At 42.1% G+C, this 21,856-nt stretch overlaps 1 protein-coding gene across 5 annotated transcripts in view; it reads right to left on the reverse strand.

The window, feature by feature from the left end:
• The window catches only part of slit2 (slit homolog 2 (Drosophila)), a 101,312-nt gene extending 85,233 nt beyond the window's left edge, over nucleotides 1–16,079 (reverse strand). For 3 of the 5 annotated variants that reach the window (XM_084931332.1, XM_084931330.1, XM_084931331.1), the window contains exons 1-4: nucleotides 15,085–16,078; nucleotides 14,119–14,190; nucleotides 12,495–12,566; nucleotides 5,122–5,193 (exon numbers count right to left, since the gene is read on the reverse strand). In XM_084931332.1, the coding sequence (XP_084787458.1) occupies nucleotides 5,122–5,193; nucleotides 12,495–12,566; nucleotides 14,119–14,190; nucleotides 15,085–15,287 (419 nt within the window). In that variant the 5' untranslated portion in view covers nucleotides 15,288–16,078. Of the gene's footprint in view, nucleotides 1–5,121; nucleotides 5,194–12,494; nucleotides 12,567–14,118; nucleotides 14,191–15,084 lie in introns of all 5 variants that reach the window. The other 2 variants (XM_084931329.1, XM_084931334.1) reach the window with 1 other exon arrangement.
• Nucleotides 16,080–21,856: the final 5,777 nt, after the last annotated feature.

The raw sequence follows: 21,856 nt of genomic DNA on the forward strand, positions 1-21,856 counted from the left end.
AGACCTGACCATATTTGTGACCTTTTCTTGTTCTGTTGACTGAGCACTGTCTTAATGACCAAGACCAAATCTATCGTCATTTTCTATCATTTCCTGTTTTGTGGTCAGAGGAACCCAAATTTGAAATTCTTTCTGGAAAACATGGACACCACTTCCTCCAGAATAAAAAGAAGCGGCACGATCCAGCTTGTTATCAGAACTCAGTTCAAAAGCCTGCAGCTCTGATGCTATGGAGGATGCATTTGTGTCTATGAAAGAGGCAACTTGCCCATGTGGAAAGGCACCATTAATATTAGTCTAATATTGTCTAAAAAGTTAGACAAGTTTTAGAGCAACGTATGCTCCCATCCAGACAACCTTTATCTAAGGAAAGGTTCTGCACATCTCAGTGAGACAATGATAAAACTAAAGCTACATCTTTTCCTACAGCATGGGTTTGTGGTAGAAGAGTCCATGCACTGAACTGGCCTACCTGCAGTCCACAGCTTTGGACATTTGGAGTATCATGAAACACAAATTACAAAAAAGAAGACCTGCGACTGCTGAGAACCCAGAATCCCCTATCAGACGTTCTGCAGACCTGCAGATTGTCGCATTGTTGGTTTTTCACACATCGACCTGGCTTTTTCAGAATTGAGGTTTGTATTGTGCTGTTCTGTTTCTTTGTTAGCTTTTCTTTATACTTGATCTATTATTAATTTTGTAATTTTGCTTGTGACGAAGGTCAATTTGGAGACCTGATGGGGTGAAACGTGGGGACCTGTCACAGTCAGAATGCATAAAACGGGAGATTTGTGCCTGTATGTGTGTGTTCCGACCTTGTCTTTGTTTGGCTCAGGTAACTTTTGGTTATTGCCCACTGCAGTGAGATTTTACCAGCCTGTCTCTTTTTACAGACTCCATCTAATGAAGTGGCTCTGTTTAATCACAGTTTCTATAGTTGCTCTCTTTCTCTGAACAAACAGTCACAGCTGTGGCCCTCAGTATTATTGCAGGGTGGATTCAGTGATCAACAATAGGCCAAGGGGGAAAAGGAGGGCTGTGTGTGTGTGTGTTAGACACAGACACAAAGAGAGAGTTTTCTGGGGATATGCCCACCACATGGTGTCTCCAGATGTGTGTGTGCGTGTGTGTTTGTCTTCATAATCTAATGCAGTCTGGGCCCTCGGGTGCTGGGGAAGCTGCGATCATGTGTAATGTGGGAGGTGAAGGATGGAGGGGTGCAGACACAGGTGTTGCAAATGAAAATGATGAAAAAGACACACGACTTTTTATTAGCAGTTAGACTTGCTGTTCCCTTTTTTATGTTTATGCACATCACATATCCACGACAAGCATGTTCAAACTCAAAACTTTGTTCTTTAGAAGCAGCTAATTTCCATCCAAAAAGCTGCAAAATGTTCACTGCTGGATTTCACTGGTTTTTAGCCATTATGGAGGAAACACAGATGTCAGTAAAGACATCAAAATTTACATAACTCTAGAGATATAATAGCTGCAAGCACAGGACACGGCATGAAATTTTATGGTCTCATCCTAACAATTCCTGTGATCTATCCCATTCTTCTACTTCCACCAACGGGCCAAAATTCTTAGAAATCTGGAGAAATATGTCAAATTCTTCAGTAGGTTGGCACAAAATTTGGTACAAATATCCATGGCAACCAGTGAGCTACAGCCTTTTTGCCCAGTGACAACACTTCAGCATGCCATCCTTGCCAGGTAGCATGCTGGAAATATTTTTTTGCAGACCGAGCTCTGCTAAATTGTCGAGGGGACTGTCAAACATCACCTTTGATGCAAGCTATATGATAAAACATCTGACAAAGCATTCGAGGAGTTTACTAATGCGAGCAACAAGTAAAAGTGTGAGAATATGTCCAGAGACAGCCCACGGCGTGTAAAAATAACATAAGCTCTTACCAAGTACACTGTTTTTGAAAAGCAGCTATTGTCAGCTGTAGATAATACAGGGTTTTATTGTCTCCTCAGTACACTGGAGCACAAGTATGAGCATGCCAGCTGTCACCACATCACAGAAACCTTCTTTCCAAAGTTGCAAGGCTTTAGGAGAAAGCACACAGCAGCCTTTTCTAGGACATTTCGACCTTCGGCTTCACGGCTAATATTTGGACAGTGTCATCCAGTTTAAAGTTTAACCGAGAAATGGATGAATGAGGAATTCAGTGATCAGAGAGACATTCTGTGTGCACAGTATAAATATTCATGCAATAACTGGGCCACTGCAGGTGCTTTTGATGATATGCTTCAGTTGTGAGTCATTTGAAAAAGTTGTGTTCATATTCCGTTCATGTTGTATTCTAGCACAATAAAAAACAACTGGGTTTTTTTTAGTCTAAATATTTGGTTTGATAAAGATTTGAAGCAAAAAAAACAGCCTATAAATATTAAAACAAGACCTGCACTATGCTGCATTCTTTCACTGAGCAAAGGAGGCTCCTATTTGCTTCCAAATATCTGCTTAAAAACCTGCGTGACAACATGCTATCTGTTCTTCCTCCATTTGAAGAGTAGGTGACACCGAGGCATTCCCAAGCCACCCATGTGATATAATCTCTCTACCATGTCCAGGGCCTCCACCAGGTTGGGCATGCCTTAAACGCCTCACACAGTAGGCATCCAAGAGGCATCTTAATCAGATGCCCGAATCACCTCAACTGATTCATTTTGATGCGGCTCTACTCTGAGTCCCTTCTGACTGATCAGTGAGAGGGGACTCATCCCATCTCCATAGCTTGCATCCGCAATCGCTTTCTTCCAGTCACTACCCAGAGCTCGTGACCACAGATGAGGCTAGTGATGTAGATCAACCAACAAATCGACAGCCATGCTTTTCTTCTGTCAGTGTCTTCTTCCACTCTCTTCCTACTCTTGAACAAGACCCTGTGGTACTTAAACTCCTCCACTTTGGTGCTCCACCCTATTCCATCTGAGACCCACAGCCTCAAACTTGGAGGTGTGAACCACTCGAGTTGGAGCTGGTCAAGCCAACAGAACTACATCATCCTCAAAAAGCAAAGATTAAATCCCGAAGCCACCAAAGCAGAGACCCTTCACTCCTGGCTGCGTAGAAATTCTGTTCTTATTAACTATGAACAGAACCTGTGACAAATCCAACAAACCCACGGGAACAAGTCTGAATCATCTCCAGCAATATGGATCAAGGTCTCCCTGCAGTTCTACAGTAATCAAATGGTGCGTAGCATACTACACGAATTTATGTAGAACATCAGATGGCACAACACTCTCCAGTGTGCTATATGCCAAAGGTATGTTACCCTTACTATTGCAGGTTAACAAAATTCAGGCATGATTCATGCTCAGACTTGTATTTCACTAAACAAACTAACTGCACAAGTTCAAAGGCATCTCTCACACCTGACCTCAAAACAGTTTAAATTAGTCCCGAATGCCTTAAACCGCTGTGCTGAGCAAAGATTGAACACATACCATAAATACTCCTGTACACACACACACACAGACACACACACACATACACAGATTTTCCAAGCCCCAAAAACAGTGAAAACATAATTTTCATAATAGCAGGTTGAGCAAGTGTTCATTTATAGAAGTACTGTTGCAAGAACCAAAGCCGGTCAAGTTAGCACATACCTACAACCCTCAATATAAAACTTAACAAGATCCCACTTCAGAGGTTCTCAGGGGTTTCTCGTTGCGATTTCTAAAATTAAAATAAACTGTAGGGGGTGTAGAGAAGCAGACGTAGGATTTAATATTGACCAAACAGCCTTAAATACTATTGGCCAAACCTCTGTGGTCGCCATTCAAGCTGAATGAGTTCCATACATCTGAGAAACCTGTTTAACAGCATTTTTCTGTGGAAGTTTGTGTTTTGATTCTTTCTCTGTTCACCGTGGGTTTTAGCATTTAATCTAATTCTGAGAAATAACAACACAGCAGCTTAAATGTGGTTCTATGGAACGAGCTGTGCCGCTTCAGATGAGATGAGCTGCCATTGAGGGGCTCTCCTCTAAACACATACACCTGGAGGACTGAGGCTCGCACAAACACATACATATAGAGGCAGATATACACTCGCACTCAACTTGTCTACAACAAGCTGAGCACAGAGCAATATATCCAAGTAGTATTTTTACCTCAGCCCACACGCTGAGCAAAATGCCAGCTCTCGGCCTTGGGAAACACACACGCACACATTTGCTCAAACACAGGCAGACACACACCCTTAGACACAACAGGTCATGCCCAGCCGGCCACTGCGGCAGCCGCAGAACATAAACAACTTTCACACACTCTGAATCATCTGAGCATTTCAATATTGTTTCAGATACTGTAAATACATTCAGCCACTCATATAAATATATGCAACCATAATTATTCCCTGAGACCGCAAATGACCGTGACGGGAAGTTAGTTCCCACAGTTTCAGTGGCGTTGCAGCCCAGCCCTGTAGTGCTCGGTTTGCAGCGCAGACGACGGGGCAGCGAGGGGAGCGGAAGGTGCTCGATGACAACAAACAGCGGTTCGTCGGCTTCCGTGCAACCTGGAACATTTATGTTCTGTAACGAAAACTGTTTTCTGCCCGTGAAACACAAAATGTAACTTCAGGAGGGAAACCTGTTCACTGCTTATACCAGTAAGTCGGTCATGCTCACTTTCTCCTCTTCATCCTCTCCTACACAACCACACACAAGCACACATACACACAGATACACACCTCTCTCCCAGTGGGCAGCAGCTGTTGGAGTGCTAATCTCCATTAGCTACTGAACTGGCTTTTATGGAGAGAGCCATGTAAAATCTGCTCTCTCACTTCTCTCACTCCTTCATTCAAGTGAAACACCCAGACTGGGTCACACAGCAAAACCTCATTGTTTTTTTTTCTCTGCTTTGCAGCATCTGCATCATACATTTTCACATAATTTTGAGTCCTATTCAGTGAACTGTGCAAACGTTGTGGTGATATACACAAACACACCATTACATGAATCCAAAGTTTATCTAGATCATCTTAAGGCTTCTTAGCAAAACATACAAATAGTTAGAGAATATTTCAGTTAACCATGAAGGGCAAACGAGTGACGGACAAAAAAAATAAATAAAAACACAACTTACAGTCTGTAAAGCTTCGTTGTTCCCAGGAAAAGCAGCTCGGGAAAGACAGCCAGATTATTCCGATTCAGGCGCCTGCAGAAATACAACAGGAATTAGGGAATAAACTCGACCTTGCTCGTTCCAAAGACTGCGGTTGGAAGCTTGTACATTTGTGTATAATTAGCTGTTTTAAAGTAGGATTTGTGTTTCCTGGACTTTGTATTAAATTCTGTTACACTGTTTTGATTGTAATACGATTTGAGAGCATGAAATAATTGGGAGACTGATGGAGACACATACGTGGTCATGCATGGACACTGAAAGAAAACGGTTATCCATGATTTAGGGGTACAACATGGCTGCCAGACAAACAGTGAACTCGAGAAGGATGGAGGGAACGCAGGCGGAGGAAGACGAGGGAAGGGGTTCAGATGGAGGGAGGGCGGAGGGGCGTTTTTGCCACAAAGACGGAGGAGAGGAGACGATGTGGGAAAAACAAACAGGCAGTCTGGCCGGGCTACCGAATGTGTGAAAAGGACCCCACTGAGTAAACAAGGCCCTCACAGGGGAAGAACTCACAACAACCCATCACGCACACACACGTACACACACACACACACAGTGGAGACGACTCGGGTGAGTTTAATAATCTGGGTGCGATCATTTAACCCTGGTTGAGTGGAGTGAAGAGGTTTGTGTGCAGTGTGTGTTGATGTGTGTGTGCTTGATGTGTGTCAGAGGAGAGGGAGGCAACAGAGTGACACAATGAGAGACAGGCTGCTGAAACAGTTTAACCCTGACACAAACACACCCGCACACACTGACAGGCCCAAACGATGGATGCTGAGCTGGGTGCTACTGGACGGGAATGAAGAGAGGAGGAGGGGACGAAGAAAGAAAACACGGCAGGAACTAGAAGTTACTTCAAACTAAGAAGAAAACTTGAGTGTGATTTATACAAAAAAAACCATACGAACTAACAGAAGTACTACACATTTTCAAACAAAAACACCAGCTCCTTTCAAAACTTCCCCAAATCTCTTTTTCATTCTCTCGTTGACTTTTTCCTCTTAACCTTTGTCTTTCACCTCTTTTTGCATCACTAGAAGCCGATGTGGACTTAAATAACGTCACCCCCTCTGTGTCCATCTTCCACCCACAAGAGCACAAATATGTGAATGTGCCCGCGCGCACGCACACACATTCACACTCCACAGTTACATCAGAGGCTGCTTAAATATTTAACGTCCCGCAGAAATGATGTTTCTAAATTATTCAATCCTCTTCCGTTAACGCTGCTTCTGGCAGCTAAGAGCCCCACATGGCCCCACGGAGAGGCACACTCCCCCTGTAGGTCCTGCCCAGCCATGAGCGCCCATGAGTGGGCTAGACATCCCCCTGGGAGAGTGCACGGACTGGTGTTCGAGGTAGGGAGGAGGAACGACAGCAGAGAGGTGGTATGAGCTCATCGCCTTAAAATAGAGGCAATGCTGTCAGACTAGGAAACACGAAATAAAGTAGAGACAGGACACAGAGATCAAATCCAGTCTGCTCCACGGTGCTGCCGAGATATCAGTGTGTTTTAATTAACCTTTTATTCATTTCTTCACTAGAATATCCGTCTGATCATCACATTATCTATAATATATTTAGCAATTAACAACATAGAGATTGTTCAGATTTACAGTCCAGGATTCCCGTGCAGAGTTCTTCTGTTTTTCCTGCTTTAGTTCTACAAATATTAGAAAAGTCTGAAACGGTTTTACTTTCCTCGCACACTCTCACACATTACAAACAATGTGATATCAAAAACAGATCATTTATACTTCTGATGGGCAGCTCCAAATACAGTGATGTAGAAAAAAAGCAGCCAACAATTATTTTCATGACTAATTTATGCACTGAATTAATTAAATCATTGAAATTAATTTTAAAAAATTAACTTAGTTATTTACAGTAGACTGTAACAGAAACAAACCGCCTGCCATTTCAGCCAATCATTGCAACACTGCATATGAACATAACACAAATAACATTAAAGTGCGCTTGCCACGAATTTTCTTATTTTAAACATTAAACATTGCCAAAGTTTCAAATATCGATTTCAGTGTTTGTACAAATAATTCCCGTGAGCCAGAAGCTTGGCCTTCAGACTGAGTGTCCCATTTCGGATAGCGTGTGTGTGTTTTCCTTCTCTACTCATCTCTACTTTCTTGCTGATCAAAGTTTCTGTTTCTGAAGGGCAGCCAATCAAAAGAAAGTTGGGTTCAAAAGAGGGTGGCCTTCAAGGTTGAGGAGCTAAAGTGTTTTGTTTCAGCGAGCAGATGAGAGGGAGTGAACCAGCATCCAGTATAAGATAAATAAGGATTATTTTAAACTTTGAATTAAGGAAACTCTAGTGGAGTCCAAGAATAATAGTATGCAGCTGGAAATGAGAATAAAGGGTCCAGCTTAAGTTATTATACATGTAATCAAACATTTTGGACTTCTTATGTGTCATTACACACTAGATCGTACTGACTATGACTCCCAGGCCCCAACATAAACTCTGCATGAACATGACACGCACAATGTGTCTGACGTCACATGTGATTTACTCCAACATGATATGTAGGACATTTAAAACAATCTTAAATAAATTTGTGTAATAAACCACATAAATGGTTAAGTGTTGTTCATTAGAGGCAGAAATTACAAATCATTTTTCTGAGATTTGAAAAGTTCCCTTATGAAACAAAACTACTGAAAAAAACAGTGATGATTCTTAACCAGTTTCTCAGTTAAATCTGAGAGCTACAATGTAACTACAAAACATTTTAGCCTGGCTGAAATGTTTTGTAGTTACATTGTAACTAAGACCTCCAAAGTCTGCTGTTACTTACAGAGGCTACATCAGCTGACTTGCCAGTTTTCACGACTCCACATTTCTCACTTTGGTCTTGAGCGCTGATTCTGCTCTCAGTATTTTGTTAATTTGAACTGCTGCATTAGCCTAATTAAGGAAGCACTGTCTAAAAGATTAACAGCTCAACAGTCAACCTATTGCAAGCTCTCCATCACCACTGAGCTTGGCTCGGCTGCTAATTGTCACTTCACTTTTAAAGTTCTGCAAAAAAATTTGCTTGAACATAAACTTCTGAATCAAACAATGAAATCTCTCCAGTCATGTAGTGATTTAGTTTATTTGATGTTTTTGTATATAAAGACAAATATGTAGCACGAACCAGTTCCACATGCCACACATTTATAGGCTAAACTAGTCTGCAATTACCACCCACTGTTGAGCCTTTTTCCTTCTACATCTGAAAGAACGTATCTCTATCTTTTATATCACAGTGTGTGAGGGTGCACAAACAGCCTCAGAGTGCTTCCACAGCCATGTCTCATTAGTCAAAGTCTGGCTGGAAGAGAATGAAGACGGAGTAGCCAGTAGTCCGAGGTGTGAGAGTCACTCCGCCGAGCTAATGTCACACTGCAGCATGGTGATAATCCCTGCAGTCATAAACAGATGCTAGAAGCCCAGAAACCGCACAGTAAACACACACTCGCAAACATGCACAGTGTGCCAAATCTCTGTACATACACACATGAATACTCGCACAAACATAAAAGTCTGACACGCACACGCAACCCTAACACCTCAGACCCATGTTGATGCGCAGTAGTACAGCCTTGCAGACTGAAAATAACAAACCGCCTCAGAAACCAATTATTACTCCACCAATGCTGCTGCAGCCATAATACACATGCTGAACTAACAGTCAGTCTATCACACACACAAACACACGCACCACAGTTATAACCCAAAACACTGCAGACATTTCCATGAACCTAAGAAACTGTCTCCACTCCAAAAACCACTTCAAACCGACCAGTGTGTGTGTGTGAATGGGTGTGAATGCGGTTCAACAGTTCATGTTTTCGGTTCACAGCTTGTGCATCCAAAGCGAGCCAATATCTATCACCCACCAGAGATTTACACTCTCTAATCTGATCTGTTATTTAAACACTAATGAAAGATACCATCTCTTGCCTTAAAACACAGAAATGCAGAAATTCAGTCTTATCTCCTAAACACTAAATTCCTTTGCTATCAGGTTAAAATCATTCGTATTCAGCAGCGCCGGGCAGCTTTTCCTCTAAACTTTCCGCGAACTGGTGTGTACCAACAAACATAACAAATGTTGGGAGCAGCAGAGACTCGGAAAAATTGATCTCGAATGGCTTTTTAGACAGAACTGCTGTGGTGAAAATGGCTTTGTGTCTTCACAGCGCAGATAATTTCAAGCTCTACTGCTCAGTAAAAATGGAGAAAAAAATTTAAACTTTGCCTTGAAATGATCAGCGGGAACAATTTTATCACTCACAGGCTTTAGAGCTAATCATTTCGCACTAATCCAGAGCTTTTCTTTGAAATCCATACCCCCGCTATCTGGGATCACTGTTACAATTATCTTCTGCTGTTCATATTGTCAACATATTACAGCACGATCACTTGATTTGAGGCTTCATTATCTACTTTGTAATTGCTGTTGATAGACGCATCTCACCACTGTAATCAGCTGTGCGATTACTCATCTCGGTAAAAATTATCTTTAAATAATGTGATCAGTCAGTTGCAGGCTAATTATCGAAGGATTTAGCCGACTGATTTTCTCTGAAATTACTGTCTCGGTACCTGCAATATCGCTTTCATTCTCCCTGCATGTGTGAGGCTGTTATCTCCTTCATTCTCACACACTTTGAATTGAACAGGGGCTGTAAAACAGTCAAGTAAGTGAAGGATAAGAGGATCGGGAACTCCTCACTTAACTATTCTACACCCACAGGGTGAGAGTAAAGAATGTATAGCATTCCTATATGCACAGGACAATAGAGAGAGAGAGAGCCAGATGGGTGCGTAAGGAGCAAAAACGTGAGGAGAGGTTAAAGAATGAATGAAAACGGCGCGAGTGGGTTTGGGGGGGGGTCCTCCAAATCAAGATAAAACCAGTACTGACAGAGCAGCCTTGCGTAAGTGAATGCGCATGCACGAGTGTATCCAAACACATTCATGTGTTTGGATATGTGCACAGTTGTGTTGTGACATGCCTATCTCCTCCACACCTCCTTCAACCACATGCCCCTCCTCCGTACCCCCAAGGCTACTGCCCTACACCTGACCCAGCCCTGCCCGGCCCTTCGGGGCCTGTCGCAAAAAAAAAAAAAAAAAAAAAAAAAAAAGATGTGAAGGGGAACCGTTTTCTGCCCCCATGGGGGGCAGTCAGTGTGGATCTGTCAGCCAAGCTTAGGGCCCTCTCCTCTGGGCTGTGGTGCCCAGCAGGCCCCCTCCAGCCCCCAAGAGGACGGAGGGCTTTGAAATGAGCCCTCAGACTCCAGACTCCAGAGACGCGCCTTTGTATGATAGCTGTTGGGGGGCATTGATGACTGACTCCATCTTTGTGTTTGTGAACATGCCACGCAAAAGAAGCTGAATTACAGAGGAAAACTTGCAAGGACAACAGAAGACAGCCATGTTGTGTCAGAAAGTTTGCTGTTGTCAGAGACAAGACAGAAAAGGAGAGACAGCCATATCGTGCATGATTTCACATTAGATATCTAAGACTTTATCAGCTGTTGCTGTTACCACACTACAATCTATGTTCAAGGCTGTGTTGCTTATATGAGTGCATGAAAGAGGGTATTTACTAGCTTGCACCATCTCTTTGGAGGGAGGGTAATCATTATCAAAGTTTACTTTTAAATCCAGACCATATGTAGTTAAATTTTGCCCTTTTTGTCACCAACTCTGAGTAGGAATTCCCAGAACCGCTTAGCTGGACAGAGCCCAGTGCTGGTTGCATGAGAAACACTAGCAGATTCCTTATAGCGGTCTACAGAGCTTCTCTCTCTCTCTCTGTCAACAAAGAGCAGCTATAGTGCAGCAGAGAGCAAAGAAAAACCAGGCATGACAGGGTCAAAACCAAAGCATCCAAAAAAGTCACATTTTATCACTTTCATCCCACTGACTTGTGACAAATTTACCCACAAGAGCCATAAAAAAAGATGAACTGCTTTATTTTTATTTTTTAGTCTGTGTATGTGTGTGTGTGTGTGTGTGTGTCCAGGTGGATATCTCTCTGCATATGCCAATATGTCTGTTTTTGTAAATGTGTGTGTGTGTGTGTGTGTGTGTGTGTGTGTGTGTGTGTGTGTGTGTGTGTGTGTGTGTGTGTGTGTGTGCGCAGTGGCTTTAATTAAAGCTTGTCACTAAGACTCACACTCAGTCAGTCCACTGCATTCCCATGTGTCATGTGCTGTCACTCAGACCACATCACTTGAACAATCACACACACACAAACATACATACATGTACACGTATATATGACAGTACACAAAACTCAGTGGGCATATCACTGGTCAGCGAGGCTACTTGTCCCTTCTTTCTGCTTCTCTCTCACACACATAAACTACCAACATTTAATTATGTTATGAAGGCCTTATGTTGTCTGGATGCTGACTTGTGATACCAGGTTGGCATTGTAAAAACTTCTGACTGTTCTTCATTCACTTCCATGGCACTCAGACTCAACATTTGCCACATGAACAGATTTGCAGGAGGCCAAGTTGGGGTAACTGACATAAAAGTGGCAAAACGTGATGCATGCATTCACACGGAGCAGGAGGGGTCACTAATTAGGTTGGATACATTATAGCCTTTTTGGTATGATTCTGGGCTGTCCTAGATGACTGCAGGATGATCATGTTAAAAACTTGGGGAAATAGTTTGTCTTCACTGCTGTCACATCAGGTATTTTCACTGAAAGCTTTGATAGCTAAAGTCAGCCTGTCCTTGATTTCTGGTATTGCTGCAACTCAAGTTAATATATAAATAAATAAATGATAAAGAAATCCATAAGTTCCGGTGATGATTCATAATCCACTGGCTAGTATATAACATAATCTGCTGACATTATTCTTCCCACTTTCAACTGAAACATGCAGTCCTAGAAGGTCACTAAGTATTCAGAGCTCATTGGACAAAGGCAAACCAAATAATTTTTTCTTTAAAGGGCTTTTTCAAAACCCCTCTTGCACTAAGGACTGTTAATGCTGTTAGTAAGCAGTGGGTTAGGATATTTAAACAGTGTCCTTGAGAGTCACCAAAGCACAGAATAAGGGAATGTTTTTTTTGTAAAGCTCTACAGACTTGGAGAACTTCTAACAAAGACAAATAATGCAGCTTGTGGCCGCCCAATAACTGAAAAGAGATTTTATATGACACTTGTTGATCTGTGCATCCAGATATGCAAATGAATCGACGGGCATGCGCGTTCTTGGAATTTTTAAGGCTGGGCAAACTGATTTTATACAGAATTAAATTAACACAATGGCGTCAACACATCATTACTCACAGTCTCTCCAGCTCCTTCAGGTCCTGGAAGGCTCCTCTCTCGATTGTGGTGATTTTGTTCTCCATTAACTGCCTGAGAGAGAAACACCAAGAGAGTGTGAGACTATGTGAATTGGACAATAAAAAAAGGAACGACATGAGAGGGGGGAAGGAGAGTGATAGAGAGACACAGAGCGTGAGAGCTGACAGAGTGATTTGTGTGATGAAACCATAAGAGGCCAAAAAAAAGGAGAAAGATGGCTGGATGGGGCCAGCGATAAGAGAGAGAAGAGAAAGACGGAGTAGGATAGGGCACAGGAGATTGACACTGGAGAGGAGAGAGAGGGAGAAATAGAGAAGGATCAGGCAGCACTGGGTGTGAAAAAAGGAGAAAAGCAGATTGGTGGAGATGGAAAGTGATAGAAGGTTTAAAAAAAGCAAGAAAGAGGGGAGACAATCAGCAGCGGGTCGATAGAGTCCCAGAATTGACTTTAAAACTGGCCCATCAGTTGGACAGCGACTCATCTATCATCCAATTTACTCTCTATCTAACCGCATAGCTCTGACTACTCCTTCACTTACACCAGCACAACTCCACTAAGATTAGTGTGCTGACGAAGCCAAGCAAAAACACACAGGCTTTTATGGGCCATCTCCACTGAGCTCTTCTTTTTTTAATTAATTGATTTATCAGTGAGTCAACACTATTTTTTTAATACAGCCCCATAAGAAAAAAAAGGGGGGGGGGGGCGACTTATATTTTTAAAGACTCTTCTCACAAATTTCTCAAATTTAAAAAAAAAATCTATTCTCACGGGTTTTTTTTTAAAGTCCAGTGTTTTTGCTTGAAAAAAATGTCGATAAACTCACTAATTATGGTGCTTTTGGGTGAACATACCGGAAATAGCTAAAGTGAAAACTAGAGCACACAAATAAAGACACACATACACACAATTAAGGACATAATCTCTGGAGGAATTCCAACTATGTGTATTCCCTTCCATTCATTTCGGCTGCTGAATAGCGCGCACAGCAGCTATCCCTGTCCCGGCAGTGACGGTGCAGGGGAACTCTTTAATCTGGATTCATCCCAGGTAAAGAAACCTGTTCTTACTTGACTCTCTCCCCCTTCTCTTCCTTTCCTTCCACCCTTCCCTCCCTTCCAGCAGCTACATTCCTCCCTCCACGGTTACACCTAATGACCGCTATCTCTTTCCTCTTTTTACCCTCCATCACTTCCTCGCCAGCGCGTTAATCACTCCAGCACATGGGCCCCGGGGCCCGGTGGTTAAAATAAGCCCCCTCCTGACACTTCCACTGGCAGATTAACACGACAGCATTAACAGGTGCCGCTGCTATTCTGTTTAGACACTTATGATGGCTCAGTGAAACCGCAGCTTCCCACCACTGGATGCAGTGCCTGCGTGCAGCAGCTCCAGAGCTGGATGAATCTGCTGCTGCTGCCGAGCACGGCCAGAAACTGTTAAATCTCTGTGCTGTGATGTTCTATTGGAAAGTTTTCTGGATATGCAAGGTGCTGCTTAACAGTGCATGTGGGAGAGAATATTGTTGTTTTCCTTTTTGCATCTTCAGAGGAGGGGATAAAGAGGGGATAAAATAAAATTCGCCGAATAAACGTCACTTACAACACTCGCAGATGCCTCAGCCCTGCGAAATCCGTCTTCGTGATTTTAGTGAGGTTGTTTGCATTCAGGTCCCTAGAAAGAAAAATTATATTTTAAAAAATTAATTAAAAAAAGGTAAATTAATACATCAAGGACAATGTTTGTGATGCGCTCATTGATGTAGGAGGCTTTTGCTGAAACTTCTTGTTCCGTAGCCAACGCAGGGTTGTCATCTGACTGTCAGAGAAACTGAGAGGAGCAGTGGCTGCTGCACTACATCGGCAAGTGTTAATTTCCTCGAGGGGTCTTTTAATGATAAAATGCGGCCTCTTTAACTTGGAGCCCACTTGTCCAAATCCGTTTTTGATTAACTCGCTGGTCTGCTGACAAACCGATGTGGTCTACGGAGGCTGTGCTAACGCAACAGTTCAAAACCACCAACAACCACAGCAGCCCCCCAACTTCAGCTCCGCGATCAGCACTGACGTGTCCTCGTATTAGGCACCAAAACGAGCTTTAGTGTTTTTATCATTTATACCTCAAGCCAACATTTACATCAGCTGCGTACTGCGGCATTAACAAGGCCGAAAGTATAGGTTAGACATGACAAAAAGCTCTGCGCTGTTAAAGATGTGGTCCTCGAGAGAGACATTTTCAGTGCCTCCCGGTTAAAAACAAATTAATTAGACAGGAAATTTTGGGGGAATAATGTGTGATCATAATTATGATATGAGTTGATGACATTTCCTAACCACTGATCGGAATAAAATTTGGGTGCTAAAACATCAGAAGGTGTGACATTTTTTTCTCCATAAACTCTTTAAACTCCTCACACCCCTTCAGAAGAATCGCCGCATTAAAAGGTAAATTCAGTCTCGTTATTTTTCATCATTTAAGCATAAAAGAAATGGCAACACGACATTATGGTGACTTTTCTTATGCGATGTTTCCAAATTTTAGGTCAAATCTATACAATCCCGTACTTACAGTCTCTCCGTGTTTCGAGGTATGTTTCTGGGCACATTGCGCAGTCCTTGTCCGTGACAGTCCACTGTCGTACCGGTGCAGGAGCACTGGGCCGGGCATGGCTGACCGTCTGCTCCGCTGGACAGGACCAGAACAGTCACCAGCAGCCCCAGCACAGTCACCGGGGAGCGGTGAGGGCCAACGGGGCACCGAGCTCCCACCATCACTGCGGCAAGTGGGGGCCAATATGAGACCCGCAAAAACACCGTGAAAACAGAAGGGCGTTAAAAGATAAAGCCCCGAAATCCCCCGAAGGAGCTCACCAAACTCTGCACGCAACGGGATGCCGTCCTCCTTTTCGCTGTCCTCCCTTAGCACACGCGTGTTTCAGAAATGTCTGGTTCTGAATTTACATTTGGGTCCTCTGAGAGGGGTTTCAGTGCGTGAGGACTGTGATCAGGGACTTGGGTCCCCCTGGGTAGAAATAGGGGAGCTCGATAAGGCGGTAGAGCGGCTCTTTGGCTGCGCTACAGCGGCGCAAACTTCCACATGTCCCCGGCATGCGGTGCCCAAATCCCCCCGGTAAGTGCAGTGCCTGTGTATGTAAATGTGTGCCCGCGGAGGAAAGACAGTGAAACACCTCGGTCCTTGATCTGATCCGATCCAAAGAAACCCTCTCTCATGTACACACACACACATACACACACACACACACACACACACACACTCTCTCTCCAGGTAAGGCTCTGTTGGTTGTAATTCACAACACGCGTCCTGCGAGGAAGCCGCGGCTGCTCTTCTTTCTCCCCCCCAAAAAAAGAAAAAGAAAAGAAAAGCTCAGCAGAGGTCACCGTGGCGGAGAGATATTGATCCCGATAATATATCAACTGCCGGTCAGCGGTGAGGGTAACGCGAGGGACAGAAAATCGTGAAAGACCAGCGCGCAATACTATAATCCAACTCTGCGTGGTGCGTCAAAGCGCTGCTCCCGAGAGTGTGTGATAGGGAGAGAGAACAGACGCAGCAGCAGACGTGCTCTCTCACTCTCTCTCTCTCTCTCTCTTGCTCTCTCAGACAAATACAAAACATCCACGCATTGCGTTTTCCCTCAAGGTAGCAGTAGGTTTCCAGCTGGCCGTCAATCAAACAGCAACAGTTTGACCTCGGAAGGAGACTCTCTTTTTCACTGCAGTGTCCCGGTCACCTGATGCTTTATTTAGCTGGCTTCAGGAAGGCGACCGAGCCTCAGACTGAAAACTAATGTGGAAAATTTAGAAACAACTTCTGAGCCCTGGATTTCTATACGGATGGATGAAGAACTGCTTAAAAATCCTCTCATTATATCTGTCTCATAATTGTGACTGCACAAGATGAGCAGCTGAAATGGATTTGAACTGATTTGTTTTTATCCACCAAAAAAAAAAAAAGTTAGTTTCAGTGTCAATAGCAACAAGTAGCTCTAAATTAAAGACTACAGGAATTATGTGACACTGAAGCTTTTGCAAACATTTCAGCTCTAATATTAAATTTTCAAAAACTCTGAAGGGAGACCAGCACGTATTTGCATATTTAGATATTTATTGAGTAACGACAATACTCATAATAGGTACTGATCAGTTACTGTAACAGGAACAAAATAACCATACATATGAAGTTCTGTAATATTTACTCAGAAAGGACTTTGTTTGCTCCACATTATCTGATACATTTATCTGCTAATTGTATTTCACAATGTTTCTAGCCAGCAATAGATAAGCTGTGTGGACTGGTGATTTCCAGTAATATCACTGTTTTGCCGAACTACCCCCAGCACATATATATATAACTGTACAGTCAGCTCAGCGACATTGATCAGCTGTTAACCCATCCAGCAGCCACTATGTAAAAGAACTATCACTAAGATTAAAATGTTTTGTTGTAACTTTTAGATATTTAAGTGATTATTCACTGTAACAGGAATATAACAGAGGGTTTCTGAAACAGGTACCATCTATATAATTCTCTAGAATACAATCAATTGACCGCCATTTCACATCTCAGACCTTTAAGCCTTCAAGTCTCCTCCAGCGCCCAGGACATATAAATTGCTGGTTGCTTTTGAACAATCTCCTTTTCATGTTTCTGCCAAAGATGAAACTGTCAAATACCACCTTTTTTTTTTCTCTTCATTTTATTATTTCAGTTAACATTTTGGTTGATTTACTTTTTGGGTGGGAGAATATAAACATTTGACTTCATGGGGTAATCTTACTGCTGATTTCCTTACTGGAAATACTCCTTACTGGAGTTACACTCTCAGATTAGGAATACACATCCATTTTCTTAACCAGTTATCCCTTTCAGAGTCCCAGGGTTAGTGGAGCCTATCCCAGCTGGCACAGGACAAAAGGCAGGGTACACCCTGGACAGGTCACCAGTCTATTACACACATTCCTGGATAAGGCATAAATTGTCATATGAAAGATTTTTCACAGGACTCTGTGCAATCCTGTTGCTCTAGAATACTTTGCTATACACAGTCAACTCAGTGAGAAGGTATCCCCAGGTCCTCTGGCTGCAACACAAGCCCAAATCATCACCCCTCCACCACCGTGCTCGACAGCTGGTATGATGCTGGATTTGGTTTTGTACATTATGATCAAACATTTCCTCTCCGGGCTCGTTTGTCCAGAGGACATCATTCCAGGGGTCTTGTTGTTTGTTCAGGCGAAACTTTGCAAACCTAAGTTGGCCTGTCGTGTTATTTTTACAGAGAAGAGACTTTCTTGTGGAAATCTTTCCAAACAAGTCATAGTTATTCAGTCGTTTCCTAATTGTACTGTCATGAACTTTAACATTTAACACGTTAACTGAGGCCTGTAGAGTCTGAGATGCAGCTCTTGGGTTTTTGCTGTTTCTCTGAGCATCGCACGCTCTGACCTTGGGGTTCATTTGCTGGGATGTCCAGTCATGGAAAGATTGCAGCATTGTGGTAACACAAACCTGAAGACCAGCAAACTGCCAAAACTTCTGCTTTCATAGAGCTGGTCATGCTTGCTGATGATCGCTTAACCAAGTGCATTTGATTAGCAGCGCCTGGCTGCTACTCACTCTCTTAATTCCCATGGAAGCAGTACGGGATGAGCTCAGTTTTTAACAGGACTGCATAGTCCTGTGAAAACATCCCGTTCCACAGGACTGTGTAATATAATATAATAGTGATTCTTCGTTAGGATCAGTAGTATAAATATCTTAATAAGATGCCATAGCTGCGGCAAAGCTTGTCCTCTCCTGTCAATCTCTCTCTTTCATGAACCCTTCCTTTGTGGCTCCCAAAACAGAATACAAACAGCTGTGTGTGATTGTAATGCTGATATGTTTCCACCCCTCAAAAACACTCCCACAGCCTCAAAGTCTGCTTAGAGTTTGGAGAAAATTCAGTATATCTTACTGATTTATTTATTTTATTTTTTTCCCCTTTTGAGAGTAGGGTTAATAAAAAGAAAAGTGGGCAGGGTAGATGAGGACGGGTCATGTATTGTAGCTGAACAGAGGGAAGAAAATAATCAGAGGGGAGATTAAGCCTGACCCTTTATGTCCAGTGATAAAACAAGACTTCAGGGCACATGGCATGTTTAGACACAGCCTTACCTGACCCGCCTGCTCCTTACACGCACACATGCAGTTGTGTTTCCATCACTTCAAAGGGCATTGCACTGACTCTCACTATTTTCCTGGAGACTTACCTTAATCCCCACCATAACCCTCAGTCTTAAAACATGCCTTCATGATAAAATTTGATTATTTCTGTTTTGGGACATGCTTTTTGAAACTAAAAGAAAGTTGCAACTGTATGCCCCCAAAGCAAGAGTAATGAAAGTAAACACAAAAAACGCACACTTGGGTGATTGCCCAGGATTGAAGTAAAGCCTATATGTCAAGCTACAAGACTGTTTGAATGTTATAAGACATTTTAGATTCAGGAACTGGTCATGTGAACATCTAACAGTGAGCGTCACTGCTCGATTTAGTCATTTCTGTGTTTTAGATCATATTGGTGGTTCTAAACATCATAATGGCTCATTCAGTCAAGACTAATTCAGAACCTCTCGAATCACCTCGTAGTTCTTGTAATTTTGCTATAATGGGAAATGGGTGCAGCAATTTATTGTAATGTGACAATACAATTGAACTTTGTTATGCAAACAACCTTGTAATTTCTTTAGTAGTCTTCAGGAATAGTTCTCGAGTTTTCGTGAAGGATATTCAAAGTTCTTCTTTGTATGTTGGGTGCTTTTTGTTCTGTTCTCTGTCAACACGATGCCACGCCACTTTAAAAAATATCGATGTCCGGGTTCTAAAGAGGCCAATCTATGACCAACAGTTTGCCACTATGTGCTTCTCTATCCAGTTATGCTTCTACTGTATTTGCAGAGTATTTAGGATCACTGTGAGTCTGAAAAATGAAGCTGCTGTAAATCAGATGGTTTCCAGATGGTATTCAATGGTGGATTTGAATCTCGTGGTACCCTCCTGCATTAATAATTTCATCAAATATTACAAACCAGCATCACTGGCTTCAGCAAACAGTAGACGAAACAACTGAAAATCGAGATGCACGTCTCATGTTCTGTGTCAGGTCTTTGCTGGATTCTTTCCTAAGGACATACTTTTTAACTTTTTAAGATTTTTTTTAAACACACCATGCTGTGATATGCAAAGTTTTCAGCAGTAACTCCGTCAGAAACATCTTGTAAATGCAAAAATAATATTTTATGTCCGTCAAACCATCTGTTAGGTTCCCCTTTATGTTTAAGTGATTCATAGGTCAGTGTTAAATGGCGTAACTTATTCTTATGACCTGGGTGAGTGAAAAAGCAAAGACCTTCAAAAACCTTCAAAAAACCTTCAAAAAAGCAAAGACCTTCAAAAATCCTGGAAAAGTACTGCTCAAGGCCACTTTAAAAATACAAGAAAGCCTGGCTCCTTGAAAGCAAAGCATAAAGACATACGGGTTGACTCAAAACCTTTGCACAGTTCTGTATATCTCAGTAAATATTAGACATTCATGGTCCTCAGTTATAGTTTTCTGGCAATCCTGCAACTTGTTCTGTAGAGCCATCACCAGGATGACATTGTTAGTAAAAGGTCTTGAGAGCTTTGGATACACTGCATGATGAATTGGTAACTTTTAATATTTTTAATCTTTTCTTAATGAGTTAATTCTTATATAAATGATGACATTCCCATTAGCTGCTGGTATTAAATGTATACATGGTGAAACAAGCAATAACAGTCAGATTGTCAGCATATTGAACATTACACCTGCTTCCATGCTAACAGCATACTAACATGGCTGTAGACTCATCATGCACCTTCCACTTAGACTTGCTATTTTCAGTGCATTAGTATTCATCAGTGATAAGTAGCCAAGTTTACATGAAGTGCACTGTCAGTACTTACCTTTAATGACATGAGATCAACAACCACAGCAGCATCCAGGCTGTGGAGAATATGTGCTATGAACCAACGCCAGCTAGCTTGCTAGTAATCAACAGTACTCCTAATGCATGTTAAACTGAAGTCTTCACTGTGAATGAATTAGTGATACACATGAGGTCAGATGCCCAAAACTTAGAGATGTTTACAAAAAGTGAAGGTCACACTTTGGACTTGTTGCTTTTTGGAAAGTTTTCAGTTTTTGATGTTCAGTTAGAGACAATAAATACTTTGAAACATTAAAATTAACATACCATAAAAGTAAGCTTGTAGTGCGTGTAGTATGAAACACAGCTGTGTCTCATTTGTTCAGTAAATATAATGAATAAATACCATAAATAGGGTTCACAGTGACCGTACATGGCATATTTAAGGCACATTTGATGATAAATAATTTCAACAGGCAGCATTAAACTTTCTTTTTGCCAGTTTCCTTGATTGACTTGTGTTTACTCCGTTCGTTCTCAGATTGCATTTGAGCTCTCAAGGCCAGAGCAGCATTAGGCTACATTTAGCATTTAATTTGTGATACATTGTATAATGTGGTGTGCCTACACTAAGTGTTAGTTATGCTGTTTGGTTTTCAATTTGAAAGGAGACCTTAAATAAATACCAAACAAGCAAAGAAGCTTTTCAAAGTGGTCACATTTTTAAAAGTTCATAGTAATTGCTGTAGTCAGGATTTGAAAATGTCAATAACGCACCAAGAACGGCGAGCTTTTCTTACCTGAAAAGTGAGAAAGTTGACATTCATCTTGAAATCTTTTCAGGGTTTGGAGAACTTCAATTTTTTATTATTTAACCAAACTCTACCATACAAAGACATATCGATTTTTCTAAATATTATACATTTGAGCATTAATAAAACAAATAATGAGTTTCACGAATGAAGAGAGGCTTAATTTTAACGAATGACATTCCACCAAACTGCCCGAATAAACAAGTGAACATGACACATCTGACACATCATCATGACTCTTGTAGATTTGCTGCTGTGCTTGGGATCAATGTTCTGTTGATTGATCCAGTGTATTCCAAGCTATAGCTGTAGGACAGACAGCCTCACATTTGACCCTAGAATACTTTGGTATACAGAGGAGTTCATGATTGACTCAAGTAACAAGGTTCCCCCTGGTCCTATGGCTGCAAAACAAGCCAAAATCCTCACCCCACCAACGTGCTCGACAGCTGGTAAGAACTGTTTGTGTTGATATGCTGTGTTTGGTTTTTGCCAACCACGGTGACGTACATTATAGCCAAACATCTTCACTTTGGTCTCATCACAGGCCTTCTGAATGTTTTTTCAGAAGTCTTG

The sequence above is a fragment of the Perissodus microlepis genome, chromosome 6, assembly GCF_051167445.1.
Source record: "Perissodus microlepis isolate ML-2025 ecotype Zambia chromosome 6, ASM5116744v1, whole genome shotgun sequence".
NCBI classification, from domain to species: Eukaryota; Metazoa; Chordata; class Actinopteri; order Cichliformes; family Cichlidae; genus Perissodus; species Perissodus microlepis.